The sequence below is a fragment of the Lutra lutra genome, chromosome 4 (assembly GCF_902655055.1).
Source record: "Lutra lutra chromosome 4, mLutLut1.2, whole genome shotgun sequence".
NCBI lineage: Eukaryota > Metazoa > Chordata > Mammalia > Carnivora > Mustelidae > Lutra > Lutra lutra.
Genome location: NC_062281.1, coordinates 177,254,864 through 177,278,410, shown reverse-complemented (window position 1 = coordinate 177,278,410; position 23,547 = coordinate 177,254,864). Strand labels below are relative to the sequence as shown.

At 53.6% G+C, this 23,547-nt stretch overlaps 1 protein-coding gene across 8 annotated transcripts; it reads right to left on the bottom strand.

Annotated features, from left to right (window-relative positions):
- Positions 1-2,550: 2,550 nt before the first annotated feature.
- Positions 2,551-22,696, bottom strand: FGR (FGR proto-oncogene, Src family tyrosine kinase). Of its 8 annotated transcripts, none has more exons than XM_047727224.1 (13): positions 22,604-22,696; positions 14,285-14,346; positions 13,088-13,317; positions 12,505-12,607; positions 11,590-11,688; positions 6,953-7,056; positions 6,577-6,726; positions 5,747-5,902; positions 5,491-5,670; positions 4,782-4,858; positions 4,372-4,525; positions 3,451-3,582; positions 2,551-3,338 (listed from the first exon to the last, which is right to left on the bottom strand). In XM_047727224.1, exons 3-13 carry the CDS (start codon positions 13,302-13,304, stop codon positions 3,130-3,132), a joined length of 1,581 nt encoding a protein of 526 aa, XP_047583180.1. In that variant the 5' UTR covers positions 13,305-13,317; positions 14,285-14,346; positions 22,604-22,696; the 3' UTR covers positions 2,551-3,129. The 8 variants fall into 8 exon arrangements, with proteins under 8 accessions (XP_047583180.1, XP_047583177.1, XP_047583181.1 ...); XM_047727221.1 differs by lacking the exon at positions 22,604-22,696 and adding an exon at positions 22,012-22,212; XM_047727225.1 differs by lacking the exon at positions 22,604-22,696 and adding an exon at positions 22,012-22,212 and having other exon boundaries at positions 13,088-13,314.
- Between the last annotated feature and the right edge of the window lie 851 nt (positions 22,697-23,547).

Genomic DNA, 23,547 nt, shown 5'->3' with positions numbered 1-23,547 from the left:
GCAAGGGTTCAAATTCTGACTCTGCCATCCAGCTGTGTGACCTTGGGCAAATGTTGAAGCCTCTCGGAGTCTTCATTTCCTCTTTTGTACAATGGGAATAATCACATTTCTGCACAGCCTTGTAGTGGGGATCAAATTAGATGATGCCAGCATTCATCAATTAGGTGTCCTCCTCCCCCACCATGAACTTGGAAATAAAATTGCCCTCTGAGTCTTAAGCCAGTAAAACCCACACAGCATCACAGAGGAGAAGAGCCAGGTGGGGGAGTGAATGAGGCGAGAGATGGTTTCGTAAATGACTAAAGAGTTTTGTGAACGGTGGAAACCACAATCAAGGTGACCCGCCTGTAATCTCAGGGAGGCAGGGCCAGGATGTGATTGAAATTGAGAAAACAGAGGTCTAATCAATTGCATTGTGCTCTATCAGAAGGGAACAGAAGGATGCACAGAAAAGGGGGTGCAAGGGAGAATTCATTTGGCCGCACTAGAGGGAGGGTAGGGAACCAGTAGAAACAGGGATTCCAAGCTCAGTGGGCTCTGGTCTCTGCTGCGGAGCACAGAGGGTCAACTCTAAGAGGTTCACTATTCTGCTGGGCCTTCATTTAAACCAAATAGGTGTCCAGGTACAAGGTATAGCCCCGTTGGACAGGCAAGAATATTCTGGTCCTAGGAGAAAGAGCTGTAGGGATTAAGCACACTGATTTTGGAGTCAGAGGGCCTAGTTCAAGCCCCTGCCCTACTACTTAAAACTATTTACTTCACTGTGCCTCAGTTTCCTTCCTAGTAGAATGAAGATACAACAGCCTTCTCCTCATGGATTTCTGTGAAGTTTCAATGGCGGGAAGTGCTTTGCAGGACACCCAGCAGAGAATACGTAATCTGTAAGTGGTAGTGACAGAGAGGGTGAACACGAGTTGAACATTTTATTGCCATTTCACAGAGGAGGAAACTGAGGCATGGAGAGATTAATAACCTGCCCCAAGTCACACAGTGAGCGAGTGGTGGTGGCAAGTTTCTCACCAGGCCTGCAGCTCCAGGGCGGGGCTCTGATCTGCTTACCCTGTGGAGGCGGACACATTTGACTTCTGGCTTGTGTGTCAGGCTCATGTGAGTTCAGTCAGCCTGAGACAGGCTCTTGGGAAGCCATGGACCCTGAGTTCGAGTGTGCAAAGCTAAGGATCCCACCCCTGGAACCACCCCTCTCAGCAGCCTCTTGGCCTCTCTCCATCTTACTGCTCCCATACAGGGATCCCCAAGACGGCTCAGTACGGGGAACTCAACCTGCATTGGCCACCTTGTCCCCTTTCCTTAGGATACTCAACGTGGGGGATTTCCAGGGAACCTTTCTAAAAATGTCTAGAGGGGGGAGGATCCTCCATATATCTACCTGGAGTAGATCAGATCTCTTCCCAAAGCCCAGAGTCTAGAAAGATCGTGGGCCTTGGTATGAGACCTAGGTTCACGTCCCAGCTCGGTCCCATGCACCTGTGTGACCTTGGTACACCATGTAACCCTAGAGCCTCAGTTTCCTCATCTGTCAATGGGGGCTAGTCATAGAACCAGACTCAGAACTGGATTAAATGAAAAGATGGATGTAAACACATTCTGGCATGCAGTGCTTAATAAGTGAGTTATTATTATTCCTTTTTCTCCCCATACTGGCTGTGAACTCCTCCAGGACAGAGACAGGTCTGGGGTCCTGCCTAGCAAAGGGACCTTCCCAGAGTTAATGCTTAGTAATTGTCTGCCAGTTGCAGCAGTGACTCCTAGCTTCCAGACTCTTCTCCACCCCCAACCCTGTCCATTCCCTTCAGAAGTCAGCAGTCCACGACCTCCTGATGGGACAGGTGGGAACCCTTACTCCTGTTCCTTTTGTTTCCACCTGGAGGCACATCAGTGGCCAGAGTCTCTCACAGCAGCAGCAAGGACATAGGACACTTCTTCATTGCTCAGGTGTCTGGCGAGTTGTTTAGTACCCCCAATCCCTGTCTCACTACATGCCAATAGGAGCCCCCAGTCCTTGTGACCCAACAAAACTTCCTTCAATCCTCTCCAAGACCCCCTAGGGGTCAGAGTTGTCTGGAGTGAAATCCAATGAGCTAGACTAGCTCTCAGACCTCTCTCCCTGCCCCGCCCTTCTATCCTTTTCTTGGGGAGCTGCAGAGTCCACTGTGGTCTTCCCCATTGCCCCTGTCAAGAGAGGCCTAATAGGTTCTGCTTTTGTGCCGGGGATGAAGGATGTATCTGCTGAAATCAAGTAGGGAATTAACAAACCCACGGCACACAGACTGAAAGCCACTTCAGTAACGAAGGGGACGTTTTGAGCTCCAGTTGCCTATCTTCTGTATCCACCTCTCAACCTGTCCTAAACTCACATGGGGACAAGCCTCAGGACTTCCGGGTACCCCCAAACACACTGTGAGTTCCCTGTGTTCAGTAGGCATTAGGGCATGCTCTCACCTCCCCCTCCTCCCAGTAGCCAGAGCAATCACACTCACCTTCCTCTGGCCACCGTTCCCCCTAACAGAAGGGATTTTCATGGCTCAAGGATTCATATTGTCACTTTTCTTATTTACAAAAAGCAATAAACACGCACGTGATTCAGAGAGGCGGTGGGTCCTCAGCAAGCCTCTCCCTCACCCTGGGCTTGGACCCCAGGCCCGGACCACAGCGTCCACCCAGCAGGAAAGGGTTCCAGCAAAAACTTACCCTGTCTTTGCAACTTACAGACACAAGAGAACTGAGTAGGAGGTGAACTCAGGGTGGGATGATACGGTAAAAAAAGCAGGGATAGGAGGTGCTTGATGGAAAGGATATACAATTTTATAAATAACTAGACAAAGTCTGAGCATTTCTTTTGGGGGAGAGGTGGGAAGAGAGTCTGGAGGTAGGAGCCTAAGTGGGAAGGGGAGAAATAGTGCTTGGGGCCAGAGTCAGGGATGATCTCTAAGCCTGGAATGGCCCCATCTTTAAAATGAGTGGGGTGCTCTAGGTGGTGTCAGAGCAACCTGCTTGTTCCGACATGCTAGGATCCTATAGGGGTCTAAGCCTGGGGGCTTTGGGACCAGAGCCCTGGGGACTGGAAGGGATTGGTGGGCACCCCAGAAAGGTGGCGAATGCCCAAACAGGCTATGTCTGATCCCCAGGCTGGTACTGGGGTTCTGTGGAGGTGAAGTAGTCCTCAAGGAAGGACTGCAGGTACTCGAAGGTGGGCCTCTCCTCTGGGTCCAGACGCCAGGTCTGCTCCATGACTTCGTACAGGGATGCTGGGCAGCCTGGGGGGCATGGCATGTGGTAGCCATGCTCCACCTGTTCCAACACTTCCCGGTTATTCATGCCTGGAGGGAGAGGCTCTGTCAATTAGGGGGTCTAGCCCCTTCCAAAGAGGCAACCAGGAGGAAACTGTCCCCATGACCGCCCACCCGTCTCCACCTCCCCACCCCAGCAAACCTGGGTAGGGTACTCGGCCCTTGCTGATGAGTTCAGTGAGCAGGATTCCAAAGGACCACACATCTGACTTGATGGTGAATCTGCCATAGAGAGCAGCCTCCGGGGCTGTCCACTTGATGGGGAACTTGGCCCCTGGAGAGATTTGGAGAGAAGGGGGAGTCATCGAGGAGGTCCCTGGAACAGCTGGATTAAGAGAATGGCATGGTGGGGCGCCTGGCTGGCTCCAGGCGCTGGCTCCAGAAGAGTTTGTGACTTTTGATCTTGGTGTTGTGAGTTCGAGCCCCATGTGGGCTGTAGAGATTACTGGAATAAATAAACTTTCAAAAACTCACGACCCTGAAATCAAGAGTTGCATGCTCTTCCAATCGAGCCAGCGAGGTGCCCCTGCCAGGCACTGTTTTAAAGTGATTTACAGGCATTAACTCATTTAACCTCAAAAACAAAACCCTGCGAGGTAGATAACTATTATTATCCTCATTGTACAGATTTGGAAAAGGAAGCACTGACTAGTTAAGTGACTTGCCCAGATCACATAGCTTTGAAGTGTTCACATTCACTCCCAGACATTCTGCCTACAGAGTTCACACCATTACACTCCACTGTCTTTCCCTTGAGAATTACGATAGTGCCTGGCGTATACTAGGTGCTTGATAAATATCTGTTGACTTCCTTTTCTCTGAATATTTTCATTTTAGTTATGAGAAAAAACAGCTCACAGAGGTCAGGTGACTTGCCCAAGGCCACTTGGCTAGTAAGTAGAGGAGCAGAGTTTCAAACCTAGAGTTGCCTCTTCTACTACATCAGGATGGGAGTATCCCAGATGTTCTAGGAGTGGAGGGAATGGTTCTTGAATATGTGGGGCCCCGTGACAGCCCCTTAGTGTGCCAGGGAGCTCTTGGAAGGTGAGGTGAGGCACGGCACCTTGCTGGGGGTTGTACTCATCATCCTCAATGAGACGGGCCAGTCCGAAGTCAGCGATCTTGCACACCAGCCGTTCCCCAACAAGGATGTTGGCTGCCCTCAGGTCGCGGTGGATGTAGTTCATGCGTTCCATGTAGGCCATGCCCTCAGCCACCTAGTGGGGGGGCCAAGTTAAGGAGAAATGGGAACAGAAACACCATGGCTTGTGTGAGAGATCACTTGAAAACCCCACTTTCCAGATGAGGAGACTGAGGCTCAGAGACGGGCAGTGCCCCATCTCAGGTCGCACAGATGATTCAGTGGATGGGGCTGTATGTACTTCCCGGGGTAGGGCAGGTGTTTGAGGGCACATGGATTTGTGGAGGTTAATAGGAGAGCAATCTGAAATAAAGGTTGCTGTCCCAGTTTACCTGGGCTGCCATGTCCACCAACTGGGGCAGTGTCAAATCCTGGCCTTCCCGGTCCTTGAGGAACTCCAGCAAGCTACCTGAGGAAAGGAACTCAGAAATATCAGCAAGAGAAAAAAAAAAAAAAGAAAGAAAGAAAGAAAAGAAATATCAGCAAGACCACCCCCAGCTCCAGGCCCGCCTTCCCTTGCTTGGCTCCGCCCCACCTAGTTCTCATCTCACAGCTTGGCCCCGCCCCCTGTCCCCCTCCCTCTCACTTAGACCCGCCCCCACTAGAAGTCAGCCAGCTGCCTCAACCCCGCACAGATCTCGCTCAGGACTCGCTCCCACAGGCACCCAGACTACCTACAGCTCGTTTCTTCTCCTCCTCCGTCCCCCTAGACAAGTCCCACTCAGACTGCGCCCCAGATCCTTCCTCATCACAGATTCGATCTTCATTCGTCCAAGCCCGAGCCACCAGCGAAGACCCACCACCCCACGACCGAGGCTCCGCCCCCCAGCCCCCCCTTATCTAAACTTGGACCCGCCCTCACTCCCAGGACTCACTTGATTTACTCATCCCGGCCTCTTTCTCCGACTCTAGCTCAAAGTCCCCGGTCCCCATCACAAGTAGCCCCTCAGGTCACTCCCCCGCCCACCCGCCCCCGACACCCGTCTGAACTTCGCCCCAAGTCCCGCCCCCCAGACTCCGCCTCCTCACCCCGCCCCTCACCGTGGCACATGAATTCGGTCACGATGTAGATGGGCTCCTCCGACACCACGGCGTACAGCTGCACCAGCTTGTCGTGCCGCAGCATCTTCATGATCTGCGCCTCCGCCAGGAAGGCCTTCGGGGACATGGTTCCCGGCTTCAGGGTCTTCACCGCCACCTTCGTGCTGCCGTTCCACATGCCTGCCATGTGGTCGCGGCTCGTCAGCACCGGCTCCCCATGTCCCAAGCCCTCGCCCCGCCCCCGGGACCTCCGTACCCAGCCACACGTCCCCGAAGCAGCCGGTGCCCAGCCGGCGCTCGAGAGCGATGGAGCTGCGGCTGATCTCCCAAGCGTCCTTGGCCAGGCCTATTGTCTGCGGCTTCATGGTGGTGCAGGCCACTGTGAGCAGGTGGCATAGCCCGTCGTTCACCTCTGGGGAGCAGGGGTGGGGGGGTTGTTGAAGGTCACAGGCAGGCCAGGAGGCCCCACACATTCCTCATCCCATCCCAGGCACCGCCCCCCTTCCCCCAACAGTGGAGAGAAACTAGGCCACAGGTGAGGTCACAGGTTGGGGCAGAAGGCCACCTGACCCACTGAGTAGGTGACCATGTTGGTGCCCAGGGAAGAGGTGGCCCCAAGAGGGAGAGATGATCTCTGCAGGGTTTGGTTTCCTTCCTACAGGAGGTGGCCTCCAGCTGGGTGGGATTCTGACAGGTAGAAACGGAGTTGGGGATTCGAGACCAGGTGTGGACATGAGGCCCTCACCCTTCCATGGACCTCACCTTTGTTGTAACTAACCGAAGCAGAAACCTGGGCATGGATTCCCAGCTTCCTCTCAACCCTAAAGCCCATCCTCCAAGTCAGGTCTACTCGGCGTCCTGCTCTGCTAGACAGTAGGGGGCGCCCTTCGGCCGGGGACAGTCTCACACCTGTTTCCTCCGGAATCCTACCGAGCAGGATCCTGGGCTGGGAACCTGAACACTTGGGCTCCAGTTCAGCCCCCAGCCACTACCGCTTTGGGGGCTCCTTTCCTTCTCTGGGCCTAATTCTCAGCGGGTTGGCTCGGGGACCCAAAGCACACACCAGCCCGGGAAGCCAGCCCTCACCAATGTAGTGCTGCACCAGCTCCTGCACGGAGTGGAACTGGGCCCGTGTGGTGATGTAGTAGCCACCCGTATCCAGCTTGCGGACTTTGTAATGCTTCACATGGTCGCCTCTGGCCTGGTCCCAATCCCGGATGGACAGGGAGTAGCCACCTGTGGGCAAGGTTCGCCTTCAAGTCGTCTTTCCTCCTTGCTCTCCATCTTGAAGCTTGAGAGGCCCCAGTAGGATGGCCACACCCCCTGGAACCCAGTCCCAGTCTATCTCTGCCCTCCACCCCAGTCCCGGTCTGGGCCCAGGCCCTGACCCAAGCCCCTCACCACGGCTCCTAGCCCCACCCTAACAATTGGGCCTCCCAGTTGCCCCTTCCCAGGCCCCCACCTTTGGTAGTCTCACTCTCACGAATAAGAAAGGCCCCTTGGGGGTTCCCGGGGGAGAGCAGCTGCCTCTCTGCATCCTTCCTCCCGATCTTTCCAAAGTACCACCTGTTGGGAACGGCCAGCAAGAGTCAGAGACACCCAGTTCAACCCCCAACTCAGCCTCCTGCGGAAAACCACCTCACTAGCCAAGAATCAATTTCCTCACTGGTAAAACGGGGCTCCTACACCTGCTTGGTATCCTGGTCATGAGAAGCAGAGAGACGGGAAGTGTGGAATGCTGGGCTCGAAGTACGTGCCCAGTAAATGTTAGGCTCCTCCTCTTGCTCTCTGGGTTTCTCTTCAACTAAAACTGCTAAGACCCCAGTCACTAGTGACCTCCTCAGGGTGCTACCAGTTCTTAACGCATCTCACGACTGCTCCCCTGTGGGCTCAACTTTGCAGAGGCGGAACTTGAGGCTCAGAGAGGGGAAGCGACCTTCTTGCAGGACTGGTTGATGAGGTCTACCTGAAATTCTCTGCTGCCGCGTCTAGTTCTTTTCCTACCACCCAGGCAATCTCTCAGATCCTTCTTTCCACATCCACCCCCTCCCCCCAAACCTTTTCCTCCTGTGACTTCCAAACAGCAGTCTTTGCTGCTTCTTTTCCCCTCTTGCTGACTGCTCCTGCCTGGCTCTGACCGCTGCTTTACCTCCACTCTGAAATTTGGATGTTCTTAGAAGGCTGGACTTCAAGTTCAGGTGGCAAGCATTCCTGTTCTGTCTCAGATATTCTTCCTGGGACTGAACTGTAGCCTTAAATCCACTGTGGAAGTACCCCAGGGGGAATTGAAGGGGCTCCACAAGTGTCATAGCAGACTCAGATGTCTTTTGATTACTAAATCGGCCAGTATGGGGCACCTGGGTGGATCAGTGGCTTAAGGCTAAGCGTCTGCCTTTGACTCAGGTCATAATCTGGAGGGTCCTGGGATAGAGCCATGTGTCCCACGTGTTGGGCTTTCTGCTCTTTGAGGAGTCTGCTTCTCCCTCTCTCTCTGCCCCTCCTTCCCTCCAACACCGCCCCATGCATGCATGCGTACATTCTTCCCCTCCCTGCTCTTCCTCGTCTTGCGTGTGTGCGTGCGCACATGTGCTCATGCTCTCTCTCTCTCTTTCTCAAATAAATAGATAAATTCTTTAAAATAAATATATAGGCCAGTCCACACCTAGGTACTAGGCACAGTTTGGGGAACAGGGAAGGCACTGGCAAGTGGCGTGTCCCGGCGACGAGGAAGGATGGGGAAGGAAGAACTGTTGAAGGACTGTGTAAATGGGACACACTCCCAAGTTTTTTCAAAGCCCTGACCCCACCCATAATACCCTTGATAGTAGTTACTTCCTTAATAATTAACTTAATAATAGCAGTACTTATTTTCTGTCAGGCGCTGCTTTAATACATATTATATTCATTTAGTTCTTTTTTTTAAGATCATTTATTAATTTATTTGACAGAGAGAGAGAAGTACAAGCAGAGGGAGCAGCAGAGGGAGAAGGAGAAGCAGACTCCCCTCTGAGCAGGAACCCACCAAGCGGGACTCAATCCCAGGACTCCGGGATCATGACATGAGCCGAAGGCAGATGCTTAACCGACTGAGCCACCCAGGCGCCCCAGTATATATTTAGTTCTGACAACAACGTTGTGAGGAAGGTCCTATTATTAAGCCCCACTAGACAGATGAGGAAATAGAGATTACTAGTGGTTAAGCAACTTGCCCAAGGCTACACGCTCTTAAGCTGTGTTGCCAGAATAGGAACGTAAGTTGTCTGCTCAAGGGCCTGCACTCTTAACCACAACACTGCTCTTAGGCATGACACTGCACTGAGTGCCTCTCAGGGCTTCGTGACACTGCCTCTAAGCTGTGGATGCAAGCATGAACCCCCAATACCTCCCACTTTCTGCATCATCACCCCTTCCCTCCCTCATGACTCCTACCACTTTCCCCAGATGAAGGCCTTTGGGCTCAGGACCACTCCCCTCTGCTCAGGGACACCTCTCCCCTACCACCCAGTCCCTTCCCCACCCCCCACAGCCTTTCTATCCCACCAACCTCTACATATACCCCCATTTCTTCCTCCCCGACCCAAAACTTTTCCTGAGCTCTAACTTGCCACCAACATTCTGCTCTATCTCTCACCTTCCCTTCACTTGAAAAAGCACTTCACACGTGGGTCTCCACTTCCTCACCTCCTACCCACCCCCCACGCCCCAGGCTCTGCTGTCTGGCCCCCACCCCCACTTCACACAGAGAGATCTCTCACCAAGGTCACCCCCATTGCCAAATCCAGTGGCAGCCTCTGACACTCCCTTTCGTGTTTCCTGCAACCTCTCCTCCACCCTCTTGGCTGTTCTGACTTGGCTTGGCCTCATTTTTCAACAGCAACTTCTCCTTCAAGGCAGCTTTCTCCAAAGTTGGGTCCTAGGGCCAAGCTCTCTCTTGCTCTCCTCCCCATCCTTCACCCTCCCATGCAGCTTTGTCACCTCCACTCTGAAGAATACCCAGGGGTTCCCTCTGCAAGAGCCATAGCAAACAAAGAGCCTTAGTGCCAACTAGGAAAAGATGCCCCTTCCTCTGGTCTAATTCAGCGGCCTAGCCTGCCTGGGTCCCGCGCCTCTCCTACAAAGCACAGCTGAGGGGCGCCTGGGTAGCTCAGTCGGTTAAAGCCTCTGCTTTTAACTCAGGTCATGATCCCAGGGTCCTGGGATTGAGCCCCACATCGGGTTATCCACTCAGTGGGGAGCCTGCTTCCCCCCCCCCTCTGCCTGCCTCTCTGCCTAGTTGTGATCTCTGTCTGTCAAATAAATAAATAAAATCTTAAAAAACAAAAACAAAAACAAAAACAAAGCACAGCCAAATCCTATTGCTGCCAGTCTTCCACCAGAGTGTTACTCTCTGCGAACTTTAACCCAACAACTCCCCCCACCAGAACCCAGACACCTATACCTGCTCATACGTTCCCCACTTTAGCAAATGACACCATCACCCACTCAGTTCCTCAGGAAGACTTTGGGTCACCCTTGATTTCCTCCCACTCCCCACACGCAATGGCAAATTAGTCACCAAGTTCTGGTGACTCCCACTCTGCAGTCTCTCCGATCTTTTCTTTTCCCATGTGTGTGTATATATATATATATATATATATATATATATATATATATATATACAGATTAAAAAAAAGGTTTTTATGAGCCCTGGTTTTCTCATCTGTAAAATGGGACAACAATAATATCGATATTGTAACTAGGAGAATTAAATGACTAAAGGTATGTAAAGTCCCTGTTGTCATATCTCAGGTTATAATGGTACACTATGAATGATAATTTCCGGTCTCATTAACAGAATTAATTCTTTCCCCCGCCAAGATTTGACTGATTTATTTATTTGAGAGATGGCAAGCAAGAGAGAGCACGCACAGGTGTGTGAGTGGGGGAAGGGGTAGAGGGAGAGAGACAAGCAGACTCCGCTCAGGTGTAGCCAGATGCAGGGCTCTGACCCAGGACCCTGAGATCATGACCTGAGCCGAAATCAAGAGTCAGATGCTGGGCCCCTGGGTGACTCAGTCTGTTGGGTGTCCGACTCTTGGTTTCAGCTGGGGTCGTGGTCTCGGGGTCATGGGATCTGGCTCCGAGCTCAGTAGGAAGTCTGTTCTCTCACTCTCCCTCTCCTTCTGCCCCTCCTCCTGCTCGTGCTCTCTTTCTGTCTTTCTAAAATAAATAAATGCGGGGTGCCTGGGTGGCTCAGTGGGTTAAGCTTCTGCCTTCGGCTCAGGTCATGATCCCAGGGTCCTGGGATTGAGCCCCGCACTGGGTTCTCTGCTTAGCAGGGAGACTGCTTTCCTTCCTCTCAAAAATAAATAAATAAAACAAAACAAAATAAAATACATAAGTGAATCTTTAAAAAAATAAATAAATAAAAGGGTGTCTGGGTGGCTCAGTTGGTTGAGCGACTGCCTTTGGCTCGGGTCATGATCCTGGAGTCCCAGGATCATCAGGCTCCCTGCTCAGCGGGGAGTCTGCTGCTCCGCCTGACCTCTCTCCTCTCATGCTCTCTCTCTCTCTCTCAAATAAATAAATAAAACCTTAAAAAAAAAAGTCAGATGCTTAACCAACTGAGCCACCCAGGTACCCCTTTAATAGATTTAATTCTAAGTAATATCCCCTTGTGTTGGTTTAGGGTTTTACAATTTTCTAAAACTCGTATGCTGTTGTTATCACTGAGAGTCAATATGTATAATGCTTAGCAAGTGCCCTCAGACTATCTGGGTTCAAATACAAACTCCACCGACTTACTAGCCATGTGAACTCAAGTAGAATATTTAATATCTCTGTGCCTCACTTGCTTCATTCATAAAGCAGGATAATATTAGTTCCTTACCCTGCTAATACACAGAAAGCCCTTTGAATAGTGCCTGGAACATAGAACATGGTACATAAATACTCTTTACTCTCATAAACATCATTATTCTCTTCCCTTATTCTCACAATGACCTCACAGAAATATAGGTAAGAAGATAGGCTCAGAGTGGGGCTGTGACCCAGAGGTGTCTTTGGATGCCAGGTTCCCGTCCTGTCCATAGGGATAGCCACCTCCTACCCCCTACTCACTCTTCAGCCTGGATGGAATCCACAGGGGCCACGTAGTTGCTGGGAATATAACCAGTTTGTCCGGAGCTGAGAGAACGAGCTTCCCACCAGTCACCCTCACTGCAGACACAGGACATAGGGCATCAATGGCAGCCCAGCCCCCTGGAGCACCCTGGAGCCTGGCAGGGGCATGCAAAGGCTCAGGAGAAGGCTAGCCCTGCCAGCCCCTCACCTTGGACAGCCCCCCCCCACCGCCGCCGCCCCGGGCTCTTGTCTGTTCTGCTCTCAGCCACTGAAGCTACCTCAGGAGACTTTTCCCTGCAGAAGCAACATGTCTGGGGACGTGTGGGCCTCCTGGCTTTCGTCTTTGGCTCCTTAGCTGGGCTGGGGTTTGGGTGGGCAGTGGACAGATAACTCAGTCACTTCCCCACTGAAATCCTCCCCTACCCGCAAGGACAATATATTTCCTTTTGGATAAAATCCAAATTCTTCAATATGGCTTAAAAAGCTCTCTAGAATCTGTTTCCCCTGCCTCTGTAGTTTCTGCTCTGTCCATTCTACACCTCATACTTTATGATCCACCAAGACCAAACCACTTGGTGGTTTCTAGAAGTTATTTATTCTCATGTTCTCTCATTCGCTCTTCCTCTTTTCTCGCCTCTTCCTTCAACACCTATTCATTTTTCTAGTCTCACCTTAGAAATCACCTCCTCCAGGAAGCCCGCCTTGATCACTAGCCTCAATACCGTATTTAGTGTTCCTTCTGGGCCCATATGTCCTCATGCTCCCCCTACATAGTAGTGATTACTCAGAGTTGTTCTTGTCATGTATCTGTGTCCCCAACTAGGCTGCTTTCTGAGGGACCAGGCAGGATTCCTCTCTGGGTCCTGCTCCCAGCCCTGGCCACATCCTGAGTCAGGTGGCCTGGTTACTTACGTGTTGTTCAGGATGTGGAACTTCTCACCCTTGGTGAAGGGGAGGTCATCCTCTGTCCGGGCCTCATAGTCATACAGGGCGACGAACAGGGTCACCCCAGTCCCTGCAGAGTCAGGGCTACTCAGCAGAGTAGGGCATGGGATGTGGGCTCCAAGGGGCCTGCACCCCCCAGAGTCCTGTTCCCCAACCAGGCTCTGTGCCTCCCCATGGCTGCAGCGCCTGGTGCCCAAAGGCCTTTGGAGTCCAGTGGATTTCTGATTTGAGCTTCACAGCTTGGCCTCCCATGGATTCAGGACACATGACTTCCAGACCATCCCTCCCACCCTGGGGAGTTCCCGTCACCCATTCCTCCTCTTCCCCACCAAGACTCCCCGCTTGGGCCTGTCATCAGGGGCCCTCTCTCAGATGGGAACAGAGTTGTCTTCCCCTCAGGCTGGGATTTCTGAGGTAGGGCTGTACATTCTTCCTCAGACCGTGCTCTGAAAGCAGGGCAGTGTCTCCCACGTTGTACTCGAGCATCCTAACGATGCCTCCCTTTCCCCCAGGGGCCAGATAGGTCTTGCCTCCAGCCCACTAGACTCACCTGAGATGCCCCTGATGGTGTTCCCATCGAGAAAGGCGGGGCTGGTGGACTGAGTGGAGAAGTTGTAGTTGGGGATATGGGCAAAGGAGGACACAGTCCGGGCCTGAGTTGGGTCAGGGCCATAGCGGTCCGTGGCCCCATGGCCCCTGAAGTCACTCTCCAGGCCAACATCCTCCTTGGGCCCTGGCTCCAACTTCTTGCAGAACACACAGCCCATTCCAGGTGCCCTGCTACAGAATGGGGTATGCCTCACTCTGGGGCCCTGCCAGATAGGTCCCCTGCCCGTGTACACACGCATGCACGCGTGCACATGCACACTCACATGGGCGTGCAGTTTCCCCTCTGGGGTCCGCCCCGGCGAAGGGTAAAGGCGAGGCGAGGCTACCTTTGGGTCTACATCCCAGCTGCTGTCGTAGGTTTGCAGACAGACTGTATACCCTTAGTGTGCTGGTTTTCTGCTTTGGGCTGCTGCCGTGTTTATCGATCGATTTTTGCCTCCTCTTGCTTCAGTACATCGTGTTTTTGTGACTTCTTCAGAGTGCTTGGATATGCTTGTCTCTTTGTGTGTCTCTAAGTATTTGTGAGTTCCCCGTGGATATGTCTATGCATGTGCAGCCTCTTGTGAATGTTTGTATGTCTATGTGAGTATATGGGTGTGGGTGCGTGTCTCTGGGCATGTGATGGCTCTGTGTGTGTTCATGTCTTCTGAGTGTGTACGTGCATACGCTGTTTCTGTGCAAGCGTGTATGTGTGTTCCTCTGTATGCGTGTGTGTATCAGGTGGTCTGTGTGAGTAGGTGCCTCTGTGTCCATGTGTATGACAACGTGCATAGCCCTGTGTGGGAGTGTATGTGCCTGTGTGTGTGTGTGTGTATGCAGGTCTTTGTATGGGAGTATGTGTGAACGGCTCTGTGATGTGTGTGTCCGGGTCTCGAGACAGGTTTGTGTGTGAGTGTGTGTGAGGCTCTGTGTGTCTGCACCTGGAGATTCCCTGCAGAGGGGGATCAAGGCCATTTCCTGTTGTGGGTCCAGCCTCTGGCCTCTCAAGCTGCCTCTTTGTGGCTCCCCCATCTGTTACCTAGCAACAGGGCTCTTGGAGGAGGAGGGGGCTGGGATGAGTTGTGGGGCTCAGGAAGGCCACCCCACCCCTTTTCCTGACCCCTATTCCAAAGCCCTCAATTCTCCCCTCCCCGCTCACCCTCAGGCCCCTACTGCTGGGTCAGCGGGGCTGCGGCATGGTCCTCGGGAGGGGCCAGAGACCTGAGGGCGAGAGAGAAGGACATGGAAGGGGAAGGCTCTGCCAAGGCTCCTGCAAAACAGCTGCCAGCTTCTGCCCTCTTCAGGAAGCCAGGCCTGGGCTCTGTCCCAGCATGACTTCTGCCTCCGCTTTCCTTCCCACCGCCCCTGGCGAACTTACACATCCACCCTCACACGTGACACACCGCCCACACCAACCCTCTCACACTCATAGCCACCTGACACACCAGCTCACCAACATGCACACACACCAGCACAGAGTCACACACCAACACCCACAGTGGACACTTGAGTGAGTGTGCTCACCAACAACACCAACACACTAACACAACTGAACTCTCACACGAGGCCAAGCTCTGACACATGAATACACATATGTGCAGGCACACAGGCTACCTCTCAGGGTGACAGACTCCTCCTCAGATACTTAACTGTTTGTGTCAGACCCACCGCTTTCGTTGGATTTCTATTATACCACGCTCGGCTCCCTCCCAGGCACCCCCGTCACTGCAGGCCGCCTCTGCTCCCACCCTGAGCTCCGTGATCCCCAACGGTCCCAGGGTCACACCTAGTGGCAAGGCGAAGGTGGACACCTACCTCCACAGCTCGCTCCTATCCCCACATCAGGGAAAGGCCCAGGTCAGAAGCCAGAGCCACCAGGATTCCTTGGGGAGCCCCCCTACATGAGCCGAGACTTTCCCAAAAGCTACATCCTCTGAGCCACAGGACAGGCAGGTCATTGAGCAAGGGCTCCCCACGCCCCACCAGAAACTCTGCCATTGCAACACTCAGAGAGGAACTGCCGGGGAGAGGGTTTCTTAAGATGTGAGAGGAATGGAGAGTAGTAGGGCAGGGCCAACCCAGTGAACCCTGACTTCCCCCAGAGGGGCTGAGGACCCTTGTGACAAGTGCCCCCTCCTTGCCTTTCCTGACCCCCAAGTCCAGTTCCCTTATGGACATCCTCCTCCCCTTCTCTCTGTGTCCTGCTCCTCCTACTGCATATGCTTGCTCACCTCTTCCAGGAAGCCTTCCTAGCTCTACCGGATCCAGCCGCCTCGCCAATGGCTCTGTCACATCGGTGTCCTAACCTCTACTCTCGACCTGCCAGCCCCTTTCACTCTTCACTGTAACTGTTCTCCGGTGTGTATAGGGGAGTGACACCCATCTGGCGAACTGCGAGGCGGGCTGTGGTGAGAACTAAAATAGCCTGTGTTCACTAAGCCATTGCTGAGATCTTCACCTCAGGACCCCTCCCCTGGGGTGCAGCCACTGTGTCTGAAAGGCCCCAGGACACTGAGGGCTGGTCAGGGCCAGAGAGAGGATATAAGTGGAGATGGGGGCATCCAGGGCCCAGGGAAGGAAGGGATTTCAGGCGCCGAGGGGACAGATGGGTGTAAGAAGAAAACAAAGGTTACAGGGTGAGAATGAGGTCTTCTCACAGGAAGACAACGACCCATCGCAAATGGCTCCCCGGGCCTACACCCAGATCCACACAGCCTCCTGACACATTCTTGGACAAACCTCACAGAGACTCTGAGCTCCTTTACACACGGACATCTTCGAGAATAGCCACATCCCCCTCACCGACACCGCCGGCCCTCACCCACCCATACGCGCATAGGTGCACATACACACACCGCACACGCCTCTCCATGAGAACATCACAGACAGGATTTATAGCTCTCACGAGGGGCTGACCACAGCACTAAACACTTGACATATGTTATTGCATTTTATTCTCATAACGACACTCTGATGTATGACTATTATTGATAAGGCAACTGAGGCATGGCGAGCTTGAGAGACCAGCCTGAGGTCGCACACATGATGAATCCTGACATTTGGCTCCAGAACCTGAGCCACTTCTCTCCATCGCCTGGTCACAGAAACGGATAATGACAGCCATTCCTGCCAGCATGCACAGAGGCACAGAACCCCCAGAGGGACACACAGAGATATACAGAGTCCTCTCCCAAGTCATAGACCCATACAGAGCACCTCCCTAAAAGAGACACGGATTTTTTTTTTTTTTTTTTTGAGACCTGGTGTACAACCTCTTGGGTCCCCACATAGATACAAGGTTGCCACTTCCAAAAACACCCAGATAAATATTACCACAACATATTTATTTTTTTAATTTTTTTTTTTAAAGTAGGCTGTAGGCTCAATGTGGGGCTCGAACTCACAACCCAGAGATCAATAGTCACACGCTCCACTGACTGAGCCAGTCAGGTGCCCCCCCATTTTTTTTCTTTTTAAAGATTTATTTCTTTATTTATTTACTTGACAGGCAGAGATCACAAGTAGGCAGAGAGGCAGGCAGAGAGAGAGGAGGAAGCAGGCTCCCTGCGGAGCAGAGAGCCCGATGCGGGGCTCGATCCCAGGACCCTGGGATCATGACCTGAGCCGAAGGCAGAGGCTTTAACCCACTGAGCCACCCAGGCGCCCCTCCCCGCCCATTTTTAAGTCAGCCTAACAGGAGTCCCACATGCTGCATGCCTGGAATGGGTTTGGGGGGGTGGTGCTGTTTACAAACTGTGAGCCTCTGAGAAGGAGGTAGAGGTCTCTGTGGGCTGAGGTAGAGCCCTGACAGGGTGGACAGTGTGAGGAACAGGCAGTGGGGACCAGCTCTCGGGACGTGGTACTCCTCGGCCTGCTGGGGACCGAAGTCCGGGGCTAGGCATGGCTCTCTGGGCACCGATATGCTGACGGGGTTGGGGGGTGTGGGGTGAGGGAGTGGGGCACAGGGTCTGGCATCCGCATGGTCCAAGGCATTGGTGGGGGGCACTCTGGATGTGACCACACTCCCCCGGCTTTGACAGAGGAAAGAAAGAGATGGGAGAGACGGAGAAAGAGAAGGCAGAGAGAGAGAGAGACGGAGACTGAGAGATACAGAGAGAAAAGAAAAACAGTGTGGTGTGCTGGCATACTGACTCTCAAAGGGAAAAAAAGGCCCTGACTTGTAGCATTTGCTGATTTCCGTTGTATAAATATTCCCACCATGGCTGATTTCAAGTAACCGAGGTGACTTCTTGAGCGCAGGGCTGGGGAGAGGTTCATGCAATCAACTCCCCAGAGCCCGGGCTCACAGGCTACAGGAGCTCACTGCCAGGAAGGAATAAAAAGAAAGAGACAAACAGAGACAGAAACGAGAAATAGAAAGACAACAGGGAAACACAGACCGAAAAAGAGAAAGGTAGAGGGGCGCCTGGGTGGCTCAGTGGGTTAAGCCGCTGCCTTCGGCTCAGGTCATGATCCCAGGTCCTGGGTTCGAGCCCCGCATCGGGCTTTCTGCTCAGCAGGGAGCCTGCTTCCTCCTCTCTCTCTGCCTGCCTCTCTGCCTACTTGGGATTTCTCTCTGTCAAATAAATAAATAAAATCTTTAAAAAAAAAAAAGAGAAAGGTAGAAATTAAGAGAAACTCGGGGAACCAAAGAGTCAAAGGTAGAAGAGAGAAGGCAGAAGAAGCAGGTTGGGTTCTCTGTGCTCAGGCATCAGCAGATAGCCCCCAGGACTCTCCCTCCTCGCCCACCTCAGATCCTAAGTGGTGCCACCAACTCTGCCGAGAGTCATTTGACTTCCTAGAAGTCTGGGTGGCAATAACTATTGGTCTAAAAATTTCTAATTTATTAAATACTTACCCAGTGCCTGGCATTGTGCCAAGCAATTCCCACATATGATCTCATTAATAACCCTAGGAAGGAGCTTTCATAACTACCCTTCTTTTACAGATAAGCAAATTGAGTTGCAGAGATGTTAAGTAACTTCCCCAAGATCACACAACAAGTAAGGGGAGGCAAAAATGCAACACCAAGCCATTCTAAGCACAGTTCTATTTTGTAGGCCTAGTAGAAGCAATAATGTGTGTCCCTTCAAGGGTACCTACAACGTGCCAGGCCCTATGCTACCTGCTCTCAGTCCTCATTGCAGCCCAGAGAGGTGAAGCCATGAGCATTCTGGTCACTGTGGAGACTTGGGTCTGTTTATGCCTCTTAAACACCTGGTTGATAGGAGTTAGTTTCCAGAGCCTCATCTGTATCAAAATCAGGTTGCAGGTATTTGAGCTGAGGTCCACCCCTGGACCAGGATGCTCCTGCCTTCAACATCTCTATCTGTGTGGCCCTCCCCAGCCCTATTCTTTTACTTTTTTTTTTTTTTTTTTTTAGCCCACTGAGTCACCCAGGCACCCACTTTTTTTTTTTTTTTTTTTAAGTAAGCTCTCTGCCCCACGTAGGACTTGAAGTCATGACTCCTGGATCAAGAGTCAGGTGCTTTACTGACTGAGACAGCCGGGCGTCCCTGTTCTTTCTGTTACATTATTAGCCTGGGACCCTGGATGAAGGCTATCAGCTCTCCAAGCCTCAGTTTTTGCATCTGTACCTTCTGCTGTGGGGAAGGCTTGAAGAGACGTGCCTCTTGGCCCATGTGCAGTGGCCAAGTGAGGCTGAAAACCATTAGCGGCAAAGCTAGGATGTCCCCCATGGATCATTTATCAGTTCGCCTCCCTCTGGTGTGTAGAGGGGAAAGTGACTTGCTCGAAATCAGACAGCCCCACAGGGGATTCAAAGCCAGGCCCATTAATTCAGGTCCAGAGTTCAGTTCACACCGTGGCTGTGTTCTTCAGAGCCTGCCCAGGAGGTCACACTGTCCCTGACGAGTTTACGTCATATTTCCAGCCCATGGCTAAGGGAATGTACCTCCCCTGCCATATGGCAGCTGGCCACTCGGCAGGGAGCCTGCTTCAGACCTAGTCCTGCTCCAGAACATAGGAGCCCCAGGCCCACCCACCCTTTCTTGAGGTCCCCGCTTCCCGAAGCCGCATCAGGGCTTTAATGTAGACACAGGACGTCCTGTTCCCCCCTAACCCCTGCCAAGTATCTGTGGGACCTGGAGACAGATTTAAGCTTAATTCTCCATGGCCTGACAACTAGTTTGAGACATTGGGGAAGTCGGTCCACCTCTCTGAGCTGTAGTTTCTTCGCCTAGCAAATAGGAATATAAATCTCCATCCACCTCATGGGGCTGCTTCTGAGCATCAAATGTGAAAGCACCAGGCGCACAGCTGGTGCTCAGCGAACTTTCACTTCCGCTCCTTTCCCTTGAGGAAGGCCCCTCCAAGGCCCAGGGAGGGGGAGCGGCAGGGCGGGGCGGGGCGGGGGGGGGGGGGGAGGGGAGAAAAAGAAGTTCCCAGGGTGAGGTGGGAGGGGTGAGCTGGTTCAGTCGCCTGGGGGATTTCAAGAAAGAGGGAACTGGGACTTTGGGCAGCAGCAGGAAACCACCGTCCTGCAAGAGTTCCGGCTACTCTTCAGGGCTCCAAGGTGGCCAGGGGCAGGGCACAAGTCTCAGCCCGGCTGTGCCCCATCCCCTCTATGAGGCTTCCATCGCTGACCCATAGAGGCCCTCCGCCCCTCCCTGAACTCCAGTGTCTCTTACTAAGCCCCAACCCTTTCACAGAAGTCTCACCTCTCATTGAGCCTCTAACCATCTCGCGCTATTCTCTCTGGAGGCCTTACAACACCTCACCCCTAACACTCAAGGCCTAAGAAGACATACCCCAGTCTGACTCTACCACTTGGTGGGCCGGGTGTGGTGGGGGCATGTGAGGGAGGAGCCCTAGATCTATCCCCCACGTGATCCCAAAGGTGTCAGCTGAATTTTCTCCACTTGAGGTATGCTTGGTGCACAAAGGGACCTGGCTTCTCCTTCCCCTGCTCTGGGGTCCCTCTACCCAGCCTCCCAAGGTCTAGCCACTTCCTTTGGCCACAGTAGCTCCAGGTGGCTAGAGAACACCCAAACACCCACACATACACTCAGAGGCTCGTGCTCATTCACTCAAAACCCAAACCATACTCACACTCTGACAGCCCACTCACAGCTTCAGGCCGACTGGGTTCATGCCGCCCATAAACTCCAAACCTCCCACAATTCATCAGTCGCCCGGTCCCCTGTCCACAAGGCTACAGGGGGTCTAGCAGGGATGAGGAGGGAACACAGGCCTCAGCTCTGGCTACTTCTTTCATCACATCAGGGACAAGATGCTCTGGATTCCGAATCCCTGCTTCTGGGCCCGTCAGTCCTTGACTGCTGAACCTCGTTCTTCCTCCCCGTGAAGTGAGAACAGAGTCCTGCTCTCCCATTACAACACAGATGCAAGGATACCAAAAGACTCAGGGATCACTGGGGGTGGTACCATAAGGGTTGGGGACAGACCTCAAACCTGCTGACTTCCCCAGTATGGAACTTCAACAGATCCACAAACATTTATTTACTAGATGTCACTTGTGTGCTGGTCCTGGAGGCCCTGACAGGCTTTCTGTAGCCTTTCTGACAGGCTTCACCCTCCACGAGAAGGTGAAGGAAAGCATCCCGCTAGGTCAGGAATAACTCTTAACCCCTCCAGGACACTCTGCAAAAACCGCTTTCTAAAGTACCTGATTCTGGGGATTCGGGGAGGGGGCGGGGGATGGGGCCTGAGTAGGGACAAAGGTGATTTCCCCCCATAATTCAATTGAGGAAAATGAGGCCCAGAGAAGCCCTGTAACTTTTCTAAAATCACACAGCAATCAAGGGCCCAGTCTGGCTAAGCCCCTGCGACTGCAGATCCTCGCCCCAGGATGCCTGAACACTGAGCATCACTGCTTTACTCCTCTGCACTCCTCTACGCAGAAACCTGCCCCTGACTGAGGATCCAAAATGCGGGCGGAGGGATACCAAGGGGGCTGCGTAGGCAACGCGCCCAACAGCAGCGAAGCGGGGCTCTGTCTCTCCACCCTCTGGTTGCTACGGAGACAGCCTCTCCGGGCAACTGCGGTCAAAAGCAGGATTTCCGTCGGGGCTGCCAGCAATTCCCGGATCCCATGGGGAACGTGGACGGAGACCGCCCCTGGAGGCGGGAAGGGGGCACCCAGAGAGGCCCATCCCTGCTGAGGGCGGGGACTTCCCCAGGAAGCCGCGACCCACGCCTCTAGCGCCTTGGAGGAGTCCCCTCGCCATCCGGGACCCGCCCACCAGTGCGGGCGCGGGAGGGTGTGGGGGGCTGCAATCTTGGCAGCCTCCGCGCCCCACCGGGCTACGGGCTTCACCCTCGACTTCTGCTGATTTGGGATAGGGGGACTTCTCGGACTCCCGGAATCGTGCCCCCACATTCTGCATCCTCCAGAAATGGTTCTCCTAGACCTCCTCCAGCAAACTCCCTCACCTGGTCTCCCAGCCCCGCCCCCCCGCCCCATACACACCTAGTTCCCCTCTTCCAGAACGCTCACTTCTCCCCGGAGCCTCACTTTCAAGGTCCCCTCAATTTATTCCCCAATCCCCTTGGGAGGATCTCCTTAGTCCCTCTCCCCTGACTCACACCCCTTCCCAAATTCTATTAATTTCACTCTACAGGTTCCCTCCGTTTCCCTACCGTTTTCCCTACCAGACCTTTTTAGGGGGTCCCTTTAATCTACTTTCCTCATATTCCTTCAGCTCCCCTCCCCAGATTTTATCCGTCTCCTTCTCCAGGTTTCCTCAGTTTCCCTCCTGAGGTCCTTTTCGGGAGTGAAGTCTCTCCTCCTCCAGTTCAGCCTTCCTCCCCGCACCCACCACCCCCAGCCGTCCCACCGGGGCGCCCGCGGGCAAGAGGCGGAGCACCGCGCGGCCCGTCCAGCCCCACCTGACGGCCGCCTACCTGGTCCCCGGGGAGGCCGCCTCGGACAGACCCCAGGCGAGCCGGCCGGGTTCCCAGCAGCTGCGAGTGCAGACGTTGTGGGGGACGGAGTGGGAGTGGGGGTAACTGGGGAGCTGCCGGCCTCTGACCGCCGCCCGCTCTGGGCCGGGAGGAGGAAGCCGCCTCGGACTTCTCTTATTGAAGCCCTGCGGCGGCGGCGGCGGCGGTGGTGGCGGCGGGGAGGACTCGCAGTCACGCCCCAGCCCCAAGCCGGCTGCCCCAGGCGGGGAGGGGCCCTCAGATCCCAGGCCCGCCCGCCCCCACTGACAGCCTTCCCCCGGGTGATGGGGGGAGGGGGGTTGGGCACTCCCAGCCCTCTCCCTGCACCCCAGCTCCTCCCTGCACCCCAGGTCCTCCCCGCAGACCAAAGCCCCCAGCACAGCCCTTCTAAAGACCCCCTCCCAAGGGGCAGGTTCCTCAGCCCCAGAAGCACCTGCTGTTTTAGACTGATTCGATTTCAGATTAAGAAGGACCTTTTCTCTATTACTGAAGCCCACCCCCACCCCATTTTCGCAGCTGGGAAAACTGAGGACCAGATGCGGGCAGGCCTTACCCAAGTTCTCCTGGCCCGTTGACTTCAGATCGCTGTCGTCAGAGCCACTGCGGATTGGATCACCTTGCCTCGCCTCCCTCAGGAGCAGGACAAGTGGGGGCACAGGACTGTAGGAAGGTGGGGAGCAGCGGGGGACCCTTCTCTCAGGAGACTGCTTTTCAGAGGAATCGGCCCTTAGGCCACACTGAGGAAGGGGAAGCCTGTCAGCCTCCCCCTCCAACCACACCCAAGATTTAGAGAAACTGAGTGTCATCCTCCAGCACAGTTCCCAGCCTATGTGACTAGAAGGGATCCCTGATCACCACCCCCCACATACCTGGGGTTCAATCTCACCTCCCATCACCATTCCTTCCTCACCTTTAAACCAAGGACTAGGAGAATCCCTCCTCCTCTGGGGAGGAGGAGATGTGTGTGTGGGAGGGCTGTTTGGTGGAGAAGTATGTGTATTGAGATGTGAGGGGAAGGCAGGGAGGGTGTGTGAGCACAGATGTGTGTGTGTGTGTGGGGGGGGGGATTGTAGGCAATGAAATCCATGACTGCAATTTTGTAATCAACAACTGACTGGAACATTTTTTGCAGGCACCTGTGTTTCTATGTATGAGCAGGGATGTGTGTGTGTATGTGTGCATGTGTGTGCATGCACGCTCAGATATGTCCCAATGTGACTGTGGGATGTAGATAAGATTGCTCTTCCCTTAGGAAAATGGAAGGAGGGACGGAGAGGAAGACGCTGGGGACGACGTAAAGGTGCAGGGACTTGGGAATGTTGCTTCCATGTTAGCTGAGCAGCATCGAAGCCATCAGCAAACACTCCCTAACTGGCTATTGGTCCACATGTCAATTAACAAACAAACAAACAAATATTTATCATTGTCTGCCAGGTGCCAGGCTTAGGGGACACAGAGATTAATGAGATTAATGAGATTAATGAAACTGATCCCCTA